Source organism: Anser anser (genome assembly GCF_964211835.1).
Source record: "Anser anser genome assembly, chromosome: 25".
Lineage (NCBI taxonomy): Eukaryota > Metazoa > Chordata > Aves > Anseriformes > Anatidae > Anser > Anser anser.
Window position 1 is genome coordinate 2,032,402 of NC_139746.1, and position 21,079 is coordinate 2,053,480.

Here is a 21,079-nt window from a genome sequence, read left to right on the forward strand (position 1 = left end):
TACCCTTCATGGCTCACACAGAACATGGCTGCACTGCTCTAGTGCCTTTGCTCTGCGGTTCCAGTGGTGCCTTAGCACCAGAGAACATAAGTATCAGCATTTCAGGAGCACCTTCACCTTAAACTTGTACTTCTGAGCTATCCAAAGGGTTGACTGTTTATAACTGTCGCTATTGCTTTTAAAGATACTGATGATAAGGAAACTCCCCTTCTGTGAACCAGTAGCTTGTGAGGGCGAGCTGCCTGCCTTTTGGGGGAGGTGTTCAGGAAGGTCTGTCATAGGGGGGTGACCTTTTTTGGAAGAGTTTGCATTTCTTCAGGTGCATCTCATTATCCCAGAGCCTTCTGTCCCTTAACTACAGCAGGTGCAAAAGTTTAACGGTGGTGGTGGTGGTATGGTGGAAACACCTGCTGGCTTTGCACTGCGCTACCTTGTTGGCCTCTGTGAGGAAGGGATGAGTCTTCCTGCTGCTTAGAGGCTTTTGGTGAGACCTAGAGAGAAGAGGGCTGGAGAAGTGGGGAAAAAAGCCACTAAGGAGCAAACATGAAGGATTTTGAACATGGAGGACTGCGCAAGCCTGTTGCTGGATGTTTCTGAGGCCCTGTGGGTAACTTCCAGCTCCCCCAGCGGGTGTACCATGGCACGCACAGCTGTCTTCCACTGTCATGTCATTAATTGTCATCTTTGGACACTGAAATACCAGCATTTGTCCCCAGATCTTGCAATTGGAGTGACTCCAGCCCATTGTCCCGGCTCATCCTTCAAGCGTCTTGCTTTTTGTGCAAGAAATTCCCCCATCACCTCCTTCAGCACGTCTCGGGGCTGCTTCCCAGGCCCCTAATGAACCGGAGCTCCTCTCCTCCATGCTAATTACCACCCCCCCCTAACGCCTGGGGCTCCTTTCCGTGCTAATTACCACCCCCCTAATAACCCTGGGCTCCTCTCCGGCCCCACCACCGTCACCCAGCGGGCTCCTCCCGCAGCAGCCGGGCAGCGAACCGCGAACCCCCCCCCCACTCCAGGGGCTGGAAGAAACGAGCGGATCCCGGGGGCGGGGGCCGAGCCCTGCGCTGGGGGCGGCTCCTAGGGCCCGGTACCGGCGGTGGCGGGGGGGTGGCGGTGGCGGGGGGCGTCCCCGGCTCCCGGAGCCTGCGCGGTGCCTCTGGGCACCGCTGGGCACGGCGGGGCCATGGGCGGGAGGCGCTGAGCGCCATGCAGCAACCGGAGCCGGTTGCCGAGCCGGTGGCCGAGCCCATGCCCGGTTACGGGCAGCTGCTGCGGCTCGGGTACGGCAGCCTGGCCGCCGCCGTGCGGAGCTGCGACGAGTGCGGCTGGGAGCTGGCGAGGACGACGTGGGCCGAGAACGCGCACCTGGGCTGGGGCGAGGTGCTGCTCTGCGGGCTCGGCGCCCTCGGCTGGACCGCGCTGCGCCGCGCCGCCGCCCGCCGCCTCTTTCGGGTCGGTCCCCGGCGGGGGGGGCACCGGGAAAGGGAGGAGAGGGGACGGGGACGGCACCGGGCAGAGCCGGGGGCTGCGGGGTGGCGGCGGGGGCCGCCGCACCGGGGAGGGGAAGGGGGAAGGGGGGGGGGGCTCGGCCGGCTTCATCCAGGGCTGCATCCTTGGGGGGCCTTTGCTCGGGGAGCTCGTCCTCCCGGCCCGGGTTAAATCCCGGGGTCCCCTCGCGTGGGGAGCTCGTCCTCCCACCCTGGGGTTAAACGGCGGGGGTTCGTTGCGTGGGGAGCTCGTCCTCCTGCCCCAGGATTAAATCCCGGGGGTCCGTTGCGTGGGGAGTTTATTCTCGCACCCTGGGATTAAATCCCGGGTCCCCTTGCTCGGGGAGCTCGTCCTCCCACCCTGGGGTTAAATCCTGGGGGGTCTATTGCATGGGGAGCTCGTCCTCCCACCCTGGGGTTAAATGCCAGGGGACCCTTTGCATAGGGAGCTCGTCCCCCCCTCCATTTAGGGCTGCCTCCTGGGAGGCTGGCTGTATGGGAAAACTCATCCTCCGTCCCCTGGGGCTGCACGCTGTATGGGGGCTGTTGCATGAGAGGTCTCACCCTCGTTTTTCCCCATGTTCTGGACCGAGCGTCCTACTGCATGGGAGAGCTCTCCCCGTTCCCCAAATAGTGGGGTTGGGGAGGGGTTGGGGGTTATTTCTTGCACGCAGCCAGGCCGCACCGGCTGTGCACGGGGGAGGGAGGGGGCCACGTTCCTGCGTGTCATCTGCGGTTCGCGTGAAAAATGTCCTTCCCCGCTTTCCCTCCTGGTGCGACGGCGGCGAGGATGGCGTGGGGATTGCTGTGCTGCAGTGCCGGGCTGACCTTCAAGCGTGGGGGATGCAGGGATGCCTGCAGCCAACCCTCACAGCCTCCAAGCGGGGTTTGCTGGCTGTTGTCCCCCCTGTTAATACAGTACTGCGTAAGGGACAGAGGGAGCAGGACGTCCCTGAGGGCGAGGAGTAGCCCTCTTTAATTTTTTGCTGTGAAAAGCATCCATAATGAGACGAGACCTCCCCTTTCCCTCCGATGGCTCGGTCCCAGCAGAGGCGATTTATACCACGCTGCCTTCTTAGAGAGGTGCCGTGCACACTGCTGGCCATTCCTGTGGCCTCGGGAGGAATTAAAAGCCGAAGTAATGCAGGTGCCGTGCTCTGCAGCTCGTTCCTGTGAGGTGACGGAGCACTGGGACAGGTCGTCCAGAGGGGTTGTGGAGTCTCCGTCTCTGGAGGGATTCAAACCTGCCCGTATAAAATCCCATACAACGTGCTCTAGGTGACCCTGCATGGTGGGGGCATTGCACCAGGTGATCTCTGGAGGTCCCTTCCAGCCTCGGCCATTCTGGGATTGTAGGATTTTGGTGCAAGTCCCCAGCCCTCAGAGACACAGCCCCAACCGTCCCCTCACCGCCCCGCAAGCGTGGTGGCACGTGGGCCTGAGGGAGCTCCTCAAGTGCAGATCTTGGTGTCTACATGGGTCGGGCCTCGTTCCCCGGGGAAATCCCTTCCTTCAGAGGCCGTTTCACAGATTACAGGGTGCAAGGTGGCTTTCTTCGATTAGGCTGTCGGGAGTTACAGCTTTCCTCTCTGCCCTACGTGCTGCTGAGGCCTGCTGCTGAGGCCTGCCTCTGAAGCGGCTCTGCCTCCGCCGCTCCGAGTTGCCTTTGCTTGCCAGTAACGTGAGGTGGAGTTTCACCTCCTGCAAAGCTCCAGTCCCGATCTGGAGCCATTTGAAGCTGTTGAAGCACCTTGTAGGCAAGGTGTGAGGAAAAACGTGCTGGCCTTTGACGTGGGGCTGAGTTTCACCTCGTTACCTGCACCCCCGTCTGCCTGGGGCTGCTGCTGGGCTGCGTGCCGCACCTGGGACCGCTGGGGTGAAGGAGGCTGGAGGTAACCCTAGGTCTGTCATAACAAACTGGAGGTATTTCCTTCGTGCTCCAGTCCCTCCTTGTGTAAGGCTCACCTTTACAGAGCGAGCGGTAAGCGGAGTGTGAAAAAAGCCCTCGGGAGCCCGCTCGGTGCCCTTGGCAGACACTTGGCAGCAGGCGCTGTGCTGAGGTATCGTCCCTCGGAGAAATGGGTCACGGTTGTAATTGCAGAAGGGTGAGCAGGGCTGATCGGAGCTGGTTCTTGTGGCTACACCTGCGTGTTGCAGGGATGAGATGCCGAGCGAGCGTGCGATACCATCAGTTTCCTCCCAGCAGCTAGGTGGAGGGGCAGCAGCAGGGAGAGACAACAGTGTGTGTGTATGTATGTATTTATCGATTTGCAGCTTTTCTGAGTTTATTCTGCTCGACTTGCTATGGGAAAAGCTGGAGGTTGTTGTGGCTTTCCTCTAAAACCTCTGGCAATTTTTAAGAAATTAGTTTGTATTGCATGGCCCCTGTATGGGCAGCAGTGGAGCGGGTCGTTCGGCAGCAGAGCGAACGGCTTCATCTCTTGGGGAAGAGAAAGGCTGGGGAGAGAAAGTAAAACCTCGTTTAGGCCTAGGAAGGAACTTCTGTGATCAGGACCCTTCACTTCCCCGTGGAGGCTCAAGGAGCATCCTTCCTCCTTTTGAATCTCCTCACGTTCCCTGCGAGAACTGAAACACGGTTATAAAACTGAGCGCACTCAGTGTCCGGAGAACGCTACCTTCCTGCGCGTTATTTATAAATGGCAGATCTCGCTGCTTGGATTGTGATTCTCAGCCTCCGAAGAGGAAGTGACTCTGACCACAAGGCCTTGAGGTGTAAAGTGCGCCGTGCTTAGCTCTGGCTGTGACCACTCCTCTGCGCAACGCGCGCCTTGAAGCCCCGAACCTCTTCCTGTGCTGTCTGCGGCGCCCTGTTTTTATCAGCGGGAGCAAAAGGACAGCGGCTGAGCTCCTCGCTCTCGTGTCGGCCCGCAGCTCCGTTTAACCTTTGCCACAAAATCGCGTCACCGTTGAGTTGAAGAAGCGGTAAAGGTTATGCGTGTCACTGGGGGGGTGTTGGTCAGGATTTGAAAGCGTGTCCTTTTCACCTGTTAAAACTGCTCGGTCTGTGTCTTGCATTAGACGTGGTTTTCCCGTCATCCTTCGAGTGAAGACAATTTTTGGCCTGTTGCCTCTTTTTCGCTGGTTGCAAATACAGAAAGGAGTTGTTTTGGTGTAGGAAAGATCCCAAGGAGCTGAGCAAATGCGGATCACCAGATAGGGAGGGGCCCTGCAGTCAGCTGTGGTGGGGGCATGGGCATCCCCACGAAGGGCTGAGAGACGTTTCCTTCCCCTCTGAGCTCTGCCCTGGGAGTCTCTGCTTTATCCTGTGGACTTCTGAGAGCACAAACTTGGGTAATGCTCAGGGCACGTCTGGCTGTACCAGCTCGCTGGAGCTGCCGATCTCTTCCAGGTATGAAGACCAAGCCAGGCCCAGGCAGATGTTCCCCCCTCTTGAAGCTTTCTCTGTGACCCTGTCCTGCCATCGTTGGTGGCTTGGCTCTGTCGGTCGCTGAAAGCCGCTGTCCTTGGTGTGTTCCCTGTGCAGAGAGTGGCTGCAGCCAGACCTGAGGAGTTGGGTTAAAAGATGCAACCTGAGCATCTCTGCGTCCCCTCCTGCAGGGCAGCTGAGCCGAGCAGCGCTCTCTGCTGCTGGGATTTGAAGTCCCCGTGTCAGATAATCTGTAAGCAGCGAGCAAAATCCGTTCTGAATAAGTTCCCATTCTCTGAATCTGGTGATTGTCACATCGCCCCTCTGCCCTGAATGGCTGCCTGCCTCTTCTCTGCAGTGGGTAAATATTTTCCATTTTTGGCCCAGACACCAGTCAGCTTCCTGGCTTAGCGGTGGTGAAATTTGTAGGACGTTGCAGTGTCCTCTGCAAGGAAAAGCCTTGTGCAAATCGGAGAATGGCCCTGGGAAACGGGGTTTCTAGGTAAGTGATACAGCATAGTCCCGGGAAGGATGTGGCAGCTGGAAAGCAGCGCTCCGTTATCCCCTCCAGTGATTTATGTAACTTTTCTGTATCCTACACTATTGCCAAGACTTGTTTTTTCCAGACCCCAGAACCGGGCACGTGAGTAGAGAATTCTCCCCCCCCCCCCCAAAACCCACCGCCCAGAGCAAGCTCTGCTGCGAGCAGAGGACACCTCCTGCGCCCCGGGGGAAGGGCAGCCTGCCCGAAAGCTCCCCGGCTCGCCCCGCTGCGCTCTGCCCGGCGTTCGAAGCACGAGCCCCGCGAGCTCAAGGGGAGGAAGCCACAACAATGGCTCTTTTCTTCTTCGCCCAGGGAATGAGGCTGCGCTGCGGCGTCTCGGAGCGGGGGCTCCTTCCCCCGTGCTGCTGTGTCAGCGTGCAGGCACGGGGAGGTTTGTCAGCCCCCGCAGCACCCTCTTGGCGGCTGTGGCGGGTCTCGCCGAGCTCTGCTGCTGTTGCTCTGCTCTCCGAGGGGTGAATTTTACAGCTTGCGGAGGAACCGAGGAAGGAGCGATGTCTGTTGGCTTGTTGCAGTTCTCACAGAGTATTTTATTACGTGTTTATCTGGGAGGTATCGTCCCCGGCCTACCGCAGCTTCCTGGTGCCTCGGCTGCTGTATGGGTGGAGAAACTGAGGCACCGAGAGCCTCAGTGCTTGGTGTAGCAGGTCCTGCTTGACGAACCTGATCTCCTTCTATGACCAAGTGACGCGCTTGGTGGATGAGGGAAAGGCTGTGGACGTGGTCTACCTTGACCTCAGTAAGGCTTTTGACACCGTTCCCCACAACATTCTCCTCGAGAAACTGGCTGCTCGGGGCTTGGACTGGCGTACGCTTCGCTGGGTTAGAAACTGGCTGGATGGCCGGGCCCAGAGAGTTGTGGTGAATGGAGTCAAATCTGGTTGGAGGCCGGTCACTAGTGGAGTCCCCCAGGGCTCGGTACTGGGGCCGGTCCTCTTTAATATCTTTATTGATGATCTGGATGAGGGCGTCCAGTGCACCCTCAGTAAGTTTGCAGACGACACCAAGCTAAGTGCGTGTGTCGATCTGCTCGAGGGCAGGAAGGCTCTGCAGGAGGATCTGGATAGGCTGGAGCGATGGGCTGAGGTCAACTGCATGAAGTTCAACAAGGCCAAGTGCCGGGTCCTGCACCTGGGCTGCAACAACCCCAAGCAGAGCTACAGGCTGGGAGATGAGTGGCTGGAAAGCTGCCTGGCCGAGAAGGACCTGGGAGTATTGGTGGATAGTCGGCTGAATATGAGCCAGCAGTGTGCTCAGGTGGCCAAGAAGGCCAACGGCATCCTGGCCTGTATAAGAAGCAGTGTGGCCAGCAGGTCGAGGGAAGTGATTGTGCCCCTGTACTCGGCTCTGGTGAGGCCGCACCTCGAGTACTGTGTTCAGTTTTGGGCCCCTCGCTACAGGAAGGACATGGACGTGCTCGAGCGAGTCCAGAGAAGGGCGACCAAGCTGGTGAGGGGTCTGGAGAACAAGTCTTACGAGGAGCGGCTGAGGGAGCTGGGCTTGTTCAGCCTGGAGAAGAGGAGGCTCAGGGGCGACCTCATCGCTCTCTACAGTTACCTGAAAGGAGGCTGTAGCGAGGTGGGGGTTGGTCTATTCTCCCACGTGCCTAGTGACAGGACGAGGGGGAATGGGCTAAAGTTGCGACAGGGGAGTTTTAGGTTGGATGTTAGGAAGTACTTCTTTACCGAAAGGGTTATTAAGCATTGGAACGGGCTGCCCAGGGAGGTGGTGGAGTCACCATCCCTGGAGGTCTTTAAAAGACGTTTAGATGTAGAGCTTAGGGATATGGTTTAGTGGAGTACTTAGTGTTAGGTCGGAGGTTGGACTCGATGATCTTGAGGTCTCTTCCAACCTAGAGAAATCTGTGAATCTGTGAATCTGTGTAATGGAGCAACGAGAGCTGTGGGGTGCCAGCCCTTGGGCCCACAGACTTCAGGAGGTTCATTTCGTTAGATTTAGAGAACGGTGACGTTTTCCTGGGCCTTCTGCAGGCTCCGTGCCCCGTCCCTGGCGTGGCTGGAGGTGGCAGCAGGTCAGGCAGCTGGTGGGGAGGGGACACGGCCCTTGGGGTCCACCACAGCTCTGAGAGCCACGCACAGGGCTGCGGGGAGCAGCGCTGCTGCCGCCACGGAAGGGGCCATAGCTGGTGGCCGTGGGCAGGTTTTGAATCGGAGCTCTGCTCGTCGTTATCATCTGCGTCGAGGAGAAGCTGATGTAAAGCTGCCAGCTCCCTGGGCTGAGGATGCTGCGTGCCAGCCGTTCCTTTGTGTCCCTCTGGGAAACTGGCAGTGCCCAGAAAGCAGACGCAGCGCGGCTGGGATTTGGCCAGGTCCTCGTCTCGAGGCTGGGGAGGGGGCAGAGGCGATGGGAGCGGGCCGGGGATACAATTCCTCCGCAACGAGCTTCGATTCATAACCCATCGCTGCGAGCCTGCCGGGTTGCTGGCAGGGCTCCTGCCCCGCTGCGAGAGCTGGTCGTGGATTTAAGGGGATGCTCAGCTTTCCCCACGTGCCTCGGGCTGCGAAAAGGAAGCCAGCACGTGTTTGCTTTTTGCAGGATTTTTTTTTTTTTTCTGACACTTCAGCAGTGCCGTGGGCAGCGCCGGTTTCGATTCGGCTTTCTCTTTCCAGCTGCAAGCTGCTCTCCCAGCGCGCTCTCACCGCCGCTTCGCTCCTTCCCTCCCCGCAGGCTGTGCGAGGCGTTGCGGAGGGGGCGGCCAACGGCCCCCACCCCGCTCCCGGTTACTGGCGCGGGCGAATCAGAAGCCGCTCGTGAAGCTTGGCGTGGGGTAACGGCGAGGAGGGAGGAAGGAGGGCCGGGCGCCCGTTACGTGAAGCCCCATCGCGTCGCTTGCCAAGAGCTCCGGCCTCTTCCAGCTCCGCTCTTCCCACCGCAGCGCCGTCACCCATGGCAACGGGCATCCATCCCTGCAGCATTGCCATGGGAACGGCAGCAGGAGGCATCTCCCACCCCGGGCATCTCCCACCCCGGGGCCTTTTCATCCCCTGTGCATAGCCCAGGTTTTGGTGGCACCTCCCTGCAGGCAGCCCCTTGTCCCCCCCCACCCCGGTGCGGCTCGGCGGTCTGGGGGATGTTTCTCTCCGACCATCCCCAGCATGGGGACCGCCGCCGAGCCAGCTCCTGCCTCCGTAGCACTCGGGATGCGGTCGCAAAGCTCCGTGGCTGCTGCGGGAGGGCTCTGCCCAGGGCCTCTTGGTGACCATACGCGCAGCGAGGGCTAAAATCTCCCCGAGCGGTCACCACCGCAGGCCCTTCGCTTGGTTTTGCTTCCCCCCCCAGCCTCTGAGGTGCTGCCGTGCCCGTGGCAGGCTGTTCACCGGGTTTGCTGCGCTGCTGCAACCTCCGCCAACAGCCCGAGCGTCCGTAAAACGCAGGTCGACTTGGTGGCGTGTGCCAGCCCCGCAGGTGACAGTCCCTGCGTCTGCTCTGCCTGCCTGGGGTAGAAATGCAGCGTCCTTCCCTCTTGGCAGGGGGGGAACTGAGATGCAGAGAAGCAGCTGAGTGACTTGGCTCTGCTTCGAGGCTGGGATTTAGCTTGATGCTGAGCCCAGCATCCTAAATCCAGCCCCAGCTGAAGGGGGCAGGAGTGGCAGGGGCCTCCCCAGCTCGCTGCCATCGCGGCGTGTTGAGCTGTGCCCCGTAGCTGAGCTGCTTCCGTGCTCCGCTTTATGGAGGCACAAATAATTCATGCTTTCAGGGCTCGGGACTTTCTGTCTCTGCATTATTCATTCACCCTTCAAGCTTCCTTCTCTTTTTCCTGCCGTGGCTCCTGGTGGAAGAAGCCCTGGCAGCGGCGCGCTCCCGGTCTCACGGCGGAGAGCCGTGCTCTGCATGCGAGATACCGGGGGGAGGCCGGAGCTGCCCCTCTGTAGCTGGAGGGGACGTGGGCAGCTTGGCAGAGCGCTGCGGGGCCGCTGCTTCCAGGTCTGAATTTCCCAGCGCTGGTCAGGGCTTAGAACAAAGCGCTTTTGGGCCGGGAGCTGAGTCCTTTGAAAAATCTGACACAGAGAGGGGCTAAAAGCCAGGCCGGCCTCTGCCTGGGGACAGCTGGAGCCTTAATATAGCCTTTGAGCATCGAGGAGCCGAGCGCTAGCTGCAGAAAGTGCTGACCTGGGGCAGGGTATGGTTACTTTGCAAGCATTTTGTTTTCATCTCGGACTTGTCTGGTCCCTCCCGGTGGAGCCCTCGCCCCGGGGCCTTGGGGCGTTATCAGCAGCGGCGGCGATTCCCGCGGGGGCCTTGAGCGAGGCTCCCCGCTGCTGGCTGCTCTGCCGGGGCTGCGGGGCCGACAGGGCTCTGTCACTGCGGTGACGAGAAGCAGAAATGGTGCCTGGTGTTGCTCACTTGCCGCGGAGGGAGGACGTCAGTGCCCGGAGCTGTGGCTGAGCTCGGGGCGCGCTCGGCGGGCGGCATCGCTCGTGCTTCCCGCAGCGGGCACCCCGTCTGGGACGAAGGGCAGTGCTTGCTGCTCTGTTTCGCTCCGAGGGAGCCGAGGCCGCGTAACGCCGGGGTTTTGATTTTAGTGTCGCTGGCCTCGTGGCCCAGCTCCCTGGTCGTTGCAGAGAGCCGCGTGGTGCTCGTCGTGGTTGGAGCGAGAAAGTTTCGATCTTAACGGCGCGAGCGGGCTGCAGGGCTGCTCGTCCTCCCGTTCGTCGCTTTGGCCATATTTGGGGAGGCTTCGCCTCCTCTTCCTGAGCCCTGAGCGGTAGGAGGGGTGCTGCAAACCCCGGGGAGAAAAAAAAAAAAAAACAGCAGCCTCGCAGTGCTGGTCAGCCAGAAGAGCTGCTAGGGGGTGAGCGTGGGTAGGTGTGAGCGAGCAAGAGGACCCGGTGCCCCAGCCCTCGCTGCCTGTAAAATTGGCCTCCTCCGGTGCTGGTTGTCCCTGGAGAGGGGTCCTGTGCTGTGCCGGCTGGGAAGCAGCAGCAGCAGGAGCCGCGTGTTTGGTTCTCTGCGAAGTGAGCTCACCCGACGCGCTTCCTGGCTTGAAAGCTTCTTTCCTGGGAGTTGGCAGCGCTGCCAAGTCCGTGCGCGCGGGGCGGCGTTGTCACGGCTTCCTCCTCTGGGCTTCCTTACGCAGATGGGGCTCGGTTTGATTGGATTTGGTATTGACTCGGTCCTCCAAAAGCCAGCGGTGCTCAGGCCTGCTCCTGGAGCGAGGGCGGTGGAGCGGTGCCCAGACTGGGCTGCGTGCCGTAGGCTTCCTCCTCCGCAAGGCTCTGCTTTCGCAGCTTCCCCGCGCGGCCAGGGCTGAGCGAGCGGCTCTCTAGCCTTGCAATTCTCCCTGCGGTAGCCTCTTTCTAGAGCCCCCTCATCCTCCTTATTCACGCTGCAAAGAGGGCCAGAAAAAACGGGGCTCGTGTCCCCGGTTTTGCCCTGTCTGGTGTTGGAGCCTTGGGGATTCCCTGAGTTCTGCCTTGGGCTCGCCGGGGTCCCTCTGCCCTGCATGACCACACTTCTCCCCTCTCCTTGCAGCCCTTCGGTGAGTGGTGCAACTTGCAGCCGAAAGATGCTGCCAAGATGCCTGAGAGTGCCTGGAAGCTGCTTTTCTACACGTTATCCTGGTCGTATGGCATCTACCTGCTCTTCTTCACTGACTACCCCTTCTTCTATGACCCTCCGTCTGTCTTTTATGGTACAGTAAGAATCAGGGAGAAGCGGGTATGGATGAGGATGTCCAGGTTGTAGCGTAGCTGAGTTGAGCGAGGGGACTGGAATTGGTGGGAGCAAAATTCTCCGACTGAACCCCCCCCAGATTGCCTTTTCCATGATGCTGTGAGTGCGGAAAGGGCACAAGAGGCTGCCTCCGTTCATTTCGTTACAGAGAGAGTGTCACCTAGCGGCTGCTGCAGACAGCAGGGACTGGGATGCCTTCAGCTATGGAGGGGAAAGGATTTGAGCAGTTAAATTAGGAGGGAAGTAAATCAAGGCTCTGTCCTCAGTTTCGGAGGGGATCGGGTCATCCTGGGACCAGGATACCCGGGTCCTCCTCCAGCCTTTGCCCCGTTTCCACCAGGGAGGTCCTGAATGGGAGCTGGAGCACCGGAGCGCAGCGAGGTGCTGAGGCCGCCTGGGGCAGCTCTGGCTGCTGCTTGCTTTTTGCTCTCTGCTCTCCCGTCTCTCTGTTGCTGACGAAGGCTCCGTGCTCGCGGCTCTGGGCTCACCCGGCCGTCTTTGTCCCGCTTCAGGCTGGAAGAAGGGCATGGACGTGCCCACGGACATCGCCATCGCCTACCTGTTGCAGTGCAGCTTCTACGGGCACTCCATCTATGCCACTGTCTACATGGACACGTGGCGCAAGGACTCGGTCGTCATGCTCCTCCACCACGTCGTCACGCTGACCCTCATCGCCTTCTCCTACGCTTTCAGGTGAGGGATGTGGCTGTGCCATTGTCCCCCTTGTGCTGCGCCAGTGTGGCCACGCAGCAGAGGCTGTGGCTTTTCCACGTGTCTCGTGGGTATGTCCCGGGAGGACTCTTTCTGGGTCAGTAGGGATTTTTCCCTCCCTACAGCTAACCCTGGCTCCGTGCTCCTGCTCGCGAGCCGCTGCACGCTGCCGTGTTATTCAGCCTGGATTATTCAGGAGTCCTGGCGGGATGGGCGGTGTGTGACGGGTGCTAACACCGACTCACTGCCCCCGCATCTCCCTCTCCGCCCCGCTCTCCTGCAGGTACCACAACGTGGGCATCCTGGTGCTCTTCCTGCACGACGTCAATGACGTGCAGCTGGAGTTCACCAAGCTCAACGTCTACTTCAAGCACCGGGGGGGTGTCTACCATCGCCTCAACGATGTCATCTCCAACGTCGGCTGCCTCACCTTCAGCGTCAGCTGGTGAGTTTGCCTGCCTGCCCAGCCCCGATCCCGCTTCCAGCCGTGTCCCCGCCAGCTTTTGCAGCCCCCCTGGTGCCGCGGGGTACAGCCTGCTGGGTGCGCGCGCCTGGGAACGAGCCGTTCCTATAAACTGTTTGGGAAGAGGTTCCCGCAGAGCCTGACCCCATGCTGGGCTTGGAATCCTTCTGTAGTCACTTTGCCGTCTGTCACCACCGAAGTGCCTGTGAAATCTCGCTTGCAGCATGACAAATGACCCCAGGGGAGGAGGAGCTGTTTCCATTTTCCCACTCCTTTGGCTTTAGCAGCAAGAAGCGTTTTTGCAAGAAGCAAATGGGACGCGGGCATGTCCCAGATTCCAGGCTCGCTGCTCCTCCTGGGGAAAAGCAGGAGAGGAGGATGAAGAACAGGGATGAGTAACGCAGGTTGTCACTGCTGATGTGTCCCTTTGTCTCCCTCCTCCTCCCCGCAGCTGCTCGGAAAAGCAGGGGCGGCAACAGGAGCTGTTGATTTGAGGGGGAGGAGAGCAAGGAAGATTTTCGTGATAAAGCAAGGAAGCACAGATCTAAGAAATCCTTCCAGTTGTACTCCCTTCCTGTCCCCCTGAGAAAATCTGCAGTGTAGCCCTGCTTCTACCCTGAGAAAGCCTTTTTTCAGCCCTGCCTCTGGTGCCCAGCCTTTTCTGCCTGTGATCGTGTTCTCCCTTCCGTAGCTGCCCTTTCAGGGAGCCTGTGTGAATTCCTGTCCAGAACCAGGCCTTTAAACCCAAATCACATCCCCAGAGCAGGGGCTGCCAGATGCAAGGGAGGCTGTGCTGGAAGAAGCTGCCCGGGGTCCCCGTGGGCTGTTAAACCCAGCCTGCTACCTCTGCCCTGCCAGGTTCTGGTTCCGCCTCTACTGGTTCCCCCTCAAGGTCCTCTACGCCACTTGCCACTCCAGCCTCCAGTCGGTGCCCAATATTCCCTTCTACTTCTTCTTCAACGCTCTGCTCCTCGTCCTCACCCTGATGAACATCTACTGGTTCCTGGTGAGTCGGGGGAGCTCGGCGACCTCAGCTGCGGCTGCGTAACGCCTGGCCCGGGGCGGCTGGGGGGCTGCGGGGCTGGGGAAGCACTGGGATTTGGTAGGGAGGAGAGGAGGGAGGCTTGTGTCAGTGCCCGGGGTGCTGCTCTGGGCTAGAATTCAGATCTGAATTGGATCTCACACCCTGCAGACCCGTGGGAGGGAGCAGTGACAGTGGTTGGGGACTGCCATCGCCCGGGGAGCTCCTTGGCACTGCAGCAGGCTGGAGCTTGATGCAGGTGTGAATCCCCCGGCGTCTCCTGAGGCTCCGGGGAGAGAGGTGAAGAGCGTGGGCTTGGAGGGCTCGCAGCAACAAGCTCGACCCTGGGCAGGGTTGGTTGAAGTCGGGTAACGGTACCTGCAGGAGCGCTGCCTCCCACTGCTGCGGGTCACCAAGCGCGTCCCAGGGTTTTGGGCCCTTTTTGGGGCTGAGGACAGCAGAGGAATGCCCAAGTAGCGAGGGGTTAGGTGGGACGGCTCTGCGCCCCGCGTGTCGTGTGGCTGATGGTGTCTCTTCCCTCGACAGTACATCGTCCTCTTTGTGGCCAAGGTGCTGATGGGGCAGATGCAAGAGGTGAACGACGTGCGCGAGTACGACGTGGAGGACAGCAAGAAAACCGCCGTGGCTAAGAAGAAAGAGGGTGGCCTCCAGCTGCCCAGTGCTCTGAAAGAAGGGTGCGTGGGCAGGGGGAGATGCAAACAGCACCCATGGGCCGGGGGGGAGATGTCCTGGAGTATCTTTCAAAGTGTCCACCACTGCGCTGGAAAACAACAGGGTGCCTTGATGCAGAGTATTAAAGATAGCTGCGGGGAACAGGAGGAATGTTGTCTCTCTGTGCCTAGGCGTCGTGGTGTGTCAGTCCGGCTTTGTCCCGTGAATCCTCACCAGGCAGGGCTGGCTCTTCACTGGGCAGCATCTGCGCCTCGTGTGGCGAGCACGAAGTCTGGCGAGATGCTGGAGCCTGCAGGGCAGGTCTGGCTGACTGGGCACCGGTCTGAAATTGTGAGCCTCTTGAGGCAGGTCTGAGCTCAGCAGCGGTTTGTGAAGGTGAGGGAGGGAGAAGTTGGTGTGGAGGCCGAGGCTCATTGTCTGCTGTGCTCTCTTTCGCAGGATGCACCTGAAGAACGGACTTGTAAAAGACAAGCGGTTGTAAGAGAAGCGTGGCTGCTGCAGCCTGGGCAGCCTGGCTGGATCTGGGGACTGACCCAGGGCCCGACACTCAAACCCAGCAAATGAAAGGCACAAGAAGAACTTCATCCCCGATACCCCTGCGTCCCCTGCCTGGAGCTGGGGAAGAGATGCCACTGATGGGAACAGGGCTTGCCTGTGACCGGGCTTCACCCGATGCTGATGTGCTTTCTGTAGCCAGTACGTGCTGGTTCAGTTGAGAGGCTGTGGCTTTGCTGGTCCAGGTAGGATTTGGAGCTGGCTTTAGGTCCCCTGGTGTTTCCTCTGTCGCTCCATCCCCCAGCTATTCTCAGCCCCGCTGTGATTTCCCATCTTTATTTTCGGTCCCTTCCAACGACCCTGCCTCAGCAGCGCTGCAGGGTCTTCGGACCTAGCATCAAACTGGAGAGGGAAACATCTTCTGCTCTCTGGCACCACTGTCCCAGGCCAGGGGAGCCCAAAGCCAGCTCTGCTCCAGCTGCCAGCAGGCACTAAAGAGGGGTTTGCAGGGCACCTCTGAGCCTCGCTGACCAGGAGGGGTCCCTAACACAGAGCTGTCCGTGTTCACCTCGAGGCTGTAGCACGCAGCAGTTCCCATGTGCAGGTCTGCCTGGAAACCCAGCCCTAGAGCGTTATTCCAGCCTCCTGCCCTCCAGGACGAGGGCCAGGACATCTAAATTGCTTAAAACACCCCTGTAACTCTTCCAGTTGCTTAAAAAGCCAGCCCTGGGCACAGCTCGCGCAGGGTCCCCTGACGAGGGATCTCCAGACTCTGGCCCAGCAATGTCTGCCTGCTCGAGTGAGGAACAAAACCTCTCTGCTCCCTGCGGTGGTTTTCCAGGCAGCGCCAGCCCCGAGCCTTGCAGGGTCCCCGAGGCCAGGCTGGGCCGCGTGCCTCTTTGCTGGGAAGCCGTCGGGGTTTTACTGCCCTCGGTCTGAGCCCGTCCCACTGCTCCCCTCTCGCAGGACCCGTCCCCGCAGCGCCCTGGGAAGCGGAGCTCCCCCCCAGCCGGGGACAATAGGCAGGGAAGGGGGATTCAGGGCATCGATTCCAGGGTGGCTAAATCGTTGTCTTCTTCTGTTTGGTCTCGCAATGTTGATTCAGCTCCAGGCCCATTGTGTGAGCCTCAGGGAAAGTTCCTCAGTAAACAGAAAGCAAAATGTGACTTTGGCTGGGTGGAGACTGTGCCACGCAGGATCCATCACCGTACTTGTAATTACGCAGCAGTGTTTCGGAGGGCTGCGTCTCGGTGCTTTGGTTCTGTGGCTGGTTGGCAGGAAGGAGGGAACGAAGGAAATCGAATTTCTTAGCATCGGCTTGCCCAGGCTTCAAGGTTTGACCAAGTAACTCATCGGGCAGCGTTTTGTGTGTGAGCTTGTGCCTGGGGGACCCTGCGTGGGGAGTGGGTGCTGATCGGGGGAGTGGGTGCTGAGCGCTGTGTGCGCCTGGGGTGCGTAGGTGTGCAAGGCAGGAGGGGAGAGTTTGAAGACGTGGTGTGCTGGAAGTTGTCAGCCTTTAGAGGCAAGCATCAGACGCTGCGACTGAAAGGCTGATGTGGAGGGGGCAGCGAGAGGAGACCCTGACCCGCGTCTCCACCTGGACCCGGGTGGGATGGCCTCCAGATCCGCCCTTCTCCCAGGGCTCTGGAGCAGCGCTCGACGTGCTGGCAGCTTTGTGTAGCCCTTCCCCATCACCAGGGGCTTTGTCGTTGGGCCTCGGGTGGTGGGGAGACGTGGAAGGGGCTGGGAGCGGAGGGAGGAGGGCGGCTGCCCTCCCACCACGCAGCCTCAAAGGGTTAACAGGCCCCGGGGAGCCTGAGAGGGCCCGCTCCCACCCTCTGCCCAATCCTGGGAATCCCTCTGTGCTAATTGAGCACTAACGAGATCAAAGGCTCCAATCAGGCAATCAACACCCCCCCTGGCCCCTGCCTTCAGTGCCCCTGCCAGCGGGTCCCCAGCACAGCTCTTTGTCTGCGGGAGGAGAGCGGTGATGGGGCCTCTCCCCGCGCCTGCCAGCTTCAGAGCTGGCCTCGCCTGGGCTCTGCTTAGCGTCAGTCTGGGGATGGATTTAAGTTTGCAGGAAAGTTTGCTCTTAAAATCCTTGGGTTTGAGCGCCAAGCCCAGCCCCAAAATCCCTGTTCCTGTGCCGTCTGTGCTCTGGCGGATCTTCCAGAAGAGAAAGATGCCTCCTGCAAACAAAGACCTGGCGGATGGCTGTAGGGTGGAGGAATTTAATGTCCCGGGGAACATCATCCGTGTCTTCGCTGACCAAGGTACAGAAACGCTCTTGTTTGGGTCCTGCCTTTCGGAAACCCCTCCGCACTCTGGGCTGGGAATGGCCGGGGGAGGACAGGGCAGTGGATTTCTCTGAGGGAAATCCCCGCTGTGGGAACTCTGCTCCCTGAGGATGTTGTAGGTAATTGGTTATAGTCTGGAACTGAGGGGGTGAAGCTGTGTAAGGTTCTGTCCTGCGAGTCACCCAACGCAGTCGGAGGTGTGGGTTTGATCTTCGGTGACCGGCTTGGCCCGTGGTGCTCGTGGTGGGGCCCTGGGTGCAGCGATGAGAACCGGGGTCACGCGTGCACCCCGGGTGGAGGCTGGGTGGATGCTCAGCCATTTGGCCGTGTCCTGTCCCCCCTTCTCTTCCTTATCCTCATGCCTCCGGCTGACCGTGTGGCACATCTGGCCACTTCAGCCTGTGGCTTCTCTGAGCCATTCCCAGTTACGTGGGAACTGCTTGGTCGGGGTCCTCCAGGCCTCGAGACACCACCGAGCTCTTGTGAGTCCAGGTTTCCAGTGGGAGATCTAGGGCTGGCTGCAGCAGGCAGCTTTACCACTTCTGTCACTTGGCTGCTATCTGCCCTTCTTCCCCCTGCATCCCAAACACCTAGCGCCCACCAGAACCCCCCTGTCCCGGGGGGAGATATTTACAGCTGAGGAAAAATAATGCCCCGAGGTGTTAAGTAGCTTTTAGAGGAGTGTTTGTGCCCTGCCTGCAAGGTGCGGAGGCAGCAGGGAGGGACAGAGCCGTGCTGGTGTGGCTGTACCATCTCGGGGCCAGGCTTTCTGCAGGCTGTGCCGCGGAGCTGATAGCCCCCAGCACTGCAGTGTTGCCATCCTGATCCAGCAGCTGCGGGCGTTTGGCTGCCTGCCTCTGCTCAGACCCGTCTTCCTCTTGCTGTGCCGCCAGGAGCTTAAGCTGGAGCTCTGGGAGGCTGATCCTGCTCAGCGTAACAGAGCTCAGCCACCGCCACCTCTATTTCTCCTTCTTTGTCAGGCCACTTCATTCATAGCGGGCAGCCCCAGACGTTGCTGTGCCTGCAGAAGCGTCTGTACTTTAATCTCTCCGTGCTGGAGGAGGGCGAGCGCTTGACAATGGCTCAGCTGGAGATCAAATTCAGCCACAACTCCTACCACGCGTCCAGCCGGGGGCAGGTTTTTGAGCTGAGGCTGTACCAAGCCCCCCAGCTGCCGCTGCGGGGGACGCCCTCCCACGAGCCCGGCCGCACGCCGCTGGTGGAGCAGTCCTTCGCCCGGCTGCACAAGTCTCTGCTCTTCAACCTGAGCGGGGTGGCGAAGGAGTGGAGAACTCACAGTAGGAATCTGGGCCTGATCCTGGAGATCTCGGTGAGCAGCGGAGGCGGAGCGTCAGCCGGGGCGAGCGGGGGGCCGCAGAGCCTCTGCGCCAGCATCGACTCCTTCCTGGATACCTCTCTCTTGGTGGTGAGCCTCAGCCAGCAGCAGTGCCGGGCCTCCAGGAGGAGGAGAAGTGCTTACAACATCCCCGCCACGCCGAGCAACCTCTGCAAGCCCAGGCGGCTTTACATCAGCTTCAGCGACGTCGGCTGGGAGAACTGGATCATCGCCCCACAGGGCTACCTGGCCAACTACTGCCTCGGTGAGTGCCCCTTCCCCCTGACGGCCGAGCTCAACAGCACCAACCACGCCATCCTCCAAACCATGGTGCACTCGCTGGACCCCGAGGGGACGCCCCAGCCCTGCTGCGTCCCCGTCAGGCTGTCCCCGATCTCCATCCTCTATTACGACAACAACGACAACGTGGTGCTGAGGCACTACGAGGACATGGTGGTGGATGAGTGTGGCTGCCGGTAGCGGAGGGGCTGCGTGGGCGCGCGCCGTGGGGTCCCGGGTGAAACGTTGAATGGTTGATGGAATAAACCCACGTGCGTTAAATCCCCTCTGTGCTGGTGTTTAGGGAGTTTCCCTTGGGATGTGGGGTGTCAGAGCTCCCCTCTGCCCTGCCTCCTTCAGGTGCAGCCAGGGGGGAGGTCTGGCACGAAGGGATTGGTTTGGGGTTGTGCTGTAGTGAGAGCTTGTGCTTGGCCATGCAGCCAGAGCCAGCAGACGGTTACGGGATGATGATCAAGTCCCTGGGTGTCCCGTTGTTCATTCTGCGCAGGCGATGGTGGCACCAGGCTGTGAATCCCGGCCCCCTCTGTGCCTGGCAGAGCCGGCACTGCCTCTGCTGCTCAGCCAGGGAGGGGCCCGCGCGGCACAGCAGCAGCCAGGCTTGTGCTTTTCAGATTTTTTTGGCTAAATGTTGCAGCTTTTGCGGTGTAAAAAAAGAAATGACCTAGTCGATGACGTGATGCTGACGCGTTCCCAGCTGCCCTGGAGCTGGGTTAGGCTGCAGCCTGCCGGCAGCCGGGGCGGGAGGTGCTGCTGTGGCCCTGCTGCAGGAAGAGGTACGGTGTCACGGCGCCAGTCAGCTTCTCTGCAGCTCTGAATCCCTTCCGAGTACTGGCAGGGCCTGCGGGACAGGTGGTGATGGCTTCTGCTTCACGCCTGGACAGCAGTTACTGTGCGGTGGTTTGGGGGTGAGGCGGGTGCTGAGGGGCCGCCAGGCACTGCGGTGCTGAGGGCCAAGGGCAGGGCGCTGGGATGTGTTTTGGCTGAGGGATGCGTAAAGCAGGGGCAGCCGCACTGCGAGGTGAAGGGGAGCAGGGACGGCGGTGGCATCCCGGTCCCTTTTGGGGTGTCGCAGCGGTCCCTTTACCTCCTGGGCGAGGCGCTGGGAGCAGGATCCCCGCCGGCAGCTGCGGAACCAGCCAGAGACGTGGCCAGAGCTGGGTGGCACCTGCGCATCGGGCGGCAGCAGCTTCGCACACTGCAGCAGTGTTACGGCCCTCATAATTCAGGCACCATATTCATATGCTTATGCAGTTTTTGGGGTTCCTTTTGTTTAGTTCAGTTTTTATTTGTTGTTTTTTTTGTTGTTTTGTTTTTTAAGGACGTGAGGCCAAGCGGGCAGCTGCTGGCCCCAGTCCGTTGCAGTAGTGTGGGTGTGCTCCTCCTGAGGTTGTTTAATGCCATTAACAAAGCCAGCAGCCGCGTGTCGTGTGGGACCCAGCTTTGCGCCATCCCCTCTGAGCAACAGTGACCACTGAGGAGTTGCTGCTTTGCTTCCCCCTTTCCCTACGTGGGCTGTGAAGTCAGAGAGCAGCCGCGCTGTAATGCCCGGGCAGAGCTTTGGGGCCGTGCACCGTGGTGTTACACAGGCAGCGTATGCCGAGGCAGCACCAATGCTTCCCCAGGGGCTGTCCTGGCACAGCTGCAGCTTCGCTTTGCTTTTTTTTTGGGGGGGGGTGAAGTGGGGACACACAAGGAATCTGAGTTAGACTTGAATATTTTTTTTTAATTTTAATTTTTTAAATATGAGCCTGACAGTGTAGCATGGATTATTATTTTTTTTTTTTAATTATTCTTTTTGGTACCTCTGTTGTATTGTCTTCAAGGTCTGATGAAGTATTACTAGGCTCAGCTGGGCCTTCTCCCTCCCGGGAAGCACTAAAGGTTTAACCACTGTTTAGTTTGCAGAGGAAACGTCCTCCTGTCCCTGTGACAGTGTTTTAAAACACACCTGAAACCTGTAGCTGAAGACCAAGACTGGAGTAGGTTGATATAATTAGTGCTGTAGCATGCTAACATTTTCCTGTCCAAGTGCTTTTCTCAACTTCCCCACAGACTAGCAGCAAGCACCAGGGTCAGCCCAGCCCCTTAATCCAGCAGCTGAACCAGAGCTTCGTTGATAGCAAGGTCGGACACGTAAATGTTTTAAGAGGTTAACGTGGGACTTTACTTGCTCTGTTAAAGCAAGCAGGAACCGTTTCTTCCCAATGTAAGATGGGCAGGAGTCACAAAAAACAAAGGTTTTTGGATTTGTGCTAAGAAACAGAGGAGTTCAGCTCCCAGAGCCAGGCTGAGCTTTGATGTGAGTAACCTGTAAGTGCCACCAGAAGGGGAAGCACGAGGTAGGAGATCTTCAGGCTGGACTTGTCACCTCCCAAGCCTGCACCTTGTCACTGCTGCAGCTCCCACCCTGCCCCCCTGCATGGGCACACAGGGTTGTAGCGTCTGCATTTGAGCCAGAGGAGGGAAGGGAGGTAGGAAACTTAAACAGAGTTTTCACAGTTCGTTTGCTTACCCGTGTACGCTGTGCCCACACCACACTTTTGTACTAGTCTGTGTTTAAAAAACCAGTAATAAACTTGAAATTTATACAATCAGACTAAGTTTTAATGAATGTTGCATGGTTTCA

The 21,079-nt window shown here is 59.4% G+C and overlaps 2 protein-coding genes across 4 annotated transcripts; both read left to right on the forward strand.

Moving 5' to 3' along the window:
• Nucleotides 1–1,070: 1,070 nt before the first annotated feature.
• CERS1 (ceramide synthase 1) lies at nt 1,071–14,765 on the forward strand. 3 transcript variants are annotated; one of them, XM_083811183.1, is made up of 7 exons: nt 1,071–1,093; nt 10,937–11,096; nt 11,650–11,830; nt 12,132–12,293; nt 13,170–13,317; nt 13,879–14,027; nt 14,464–14,765. In XM_083811183.1, the coding sequence occupies exons 2-7, from the start codon at nt 10,982–10,984 to the stop codon at nt 14,504–14,506; spliced, it is 798 nt and encodes a 265-aa protein (XP_083667309.1). In that variant the 5' UTR covers nt 1,071–1,093; nt 10,937–10,981; the 3' UTR covers nt 14,507–14,765. The 3 variants fall into 3 exon arrangements, with proteins under 3 accessions (XP_083667309.1, XP_083667307.1, XP_083667308.1); XM_083811181.1 differs by lacking the exon at nt 1,071–1,093 and adding an exon at nt 1,105–1,458; XM_083811182.1 differs by lacking the exon at nt 1,071–1,093 and adding an exon at nt 1,709–4,436.
• A 1,065-nt stretch (nt 14,766–15,830) lies between these two features.
• On the forward strand, nt 15,831–21,047 carry GDF1 (growth differentiation factor 1). The gene is made up of 2 exons (XM_083811180.1): nt 15,831–16,793; nt 17,798–21,047. Exons 1-2 carry the CDS (start codon nt 16,511–16,513, stop codon nt 18,631–18,633), a joined length of 1,119 nt encoding a protein of 372 aa, XP_083667306.1. The 5' UTR covers nt 15,831–16,510; the 3' UTR covers nt 18,634–21,047.
• The last annotated feature ends 32 nt before the right edge of the window (nt 21,048–21,079 follow it).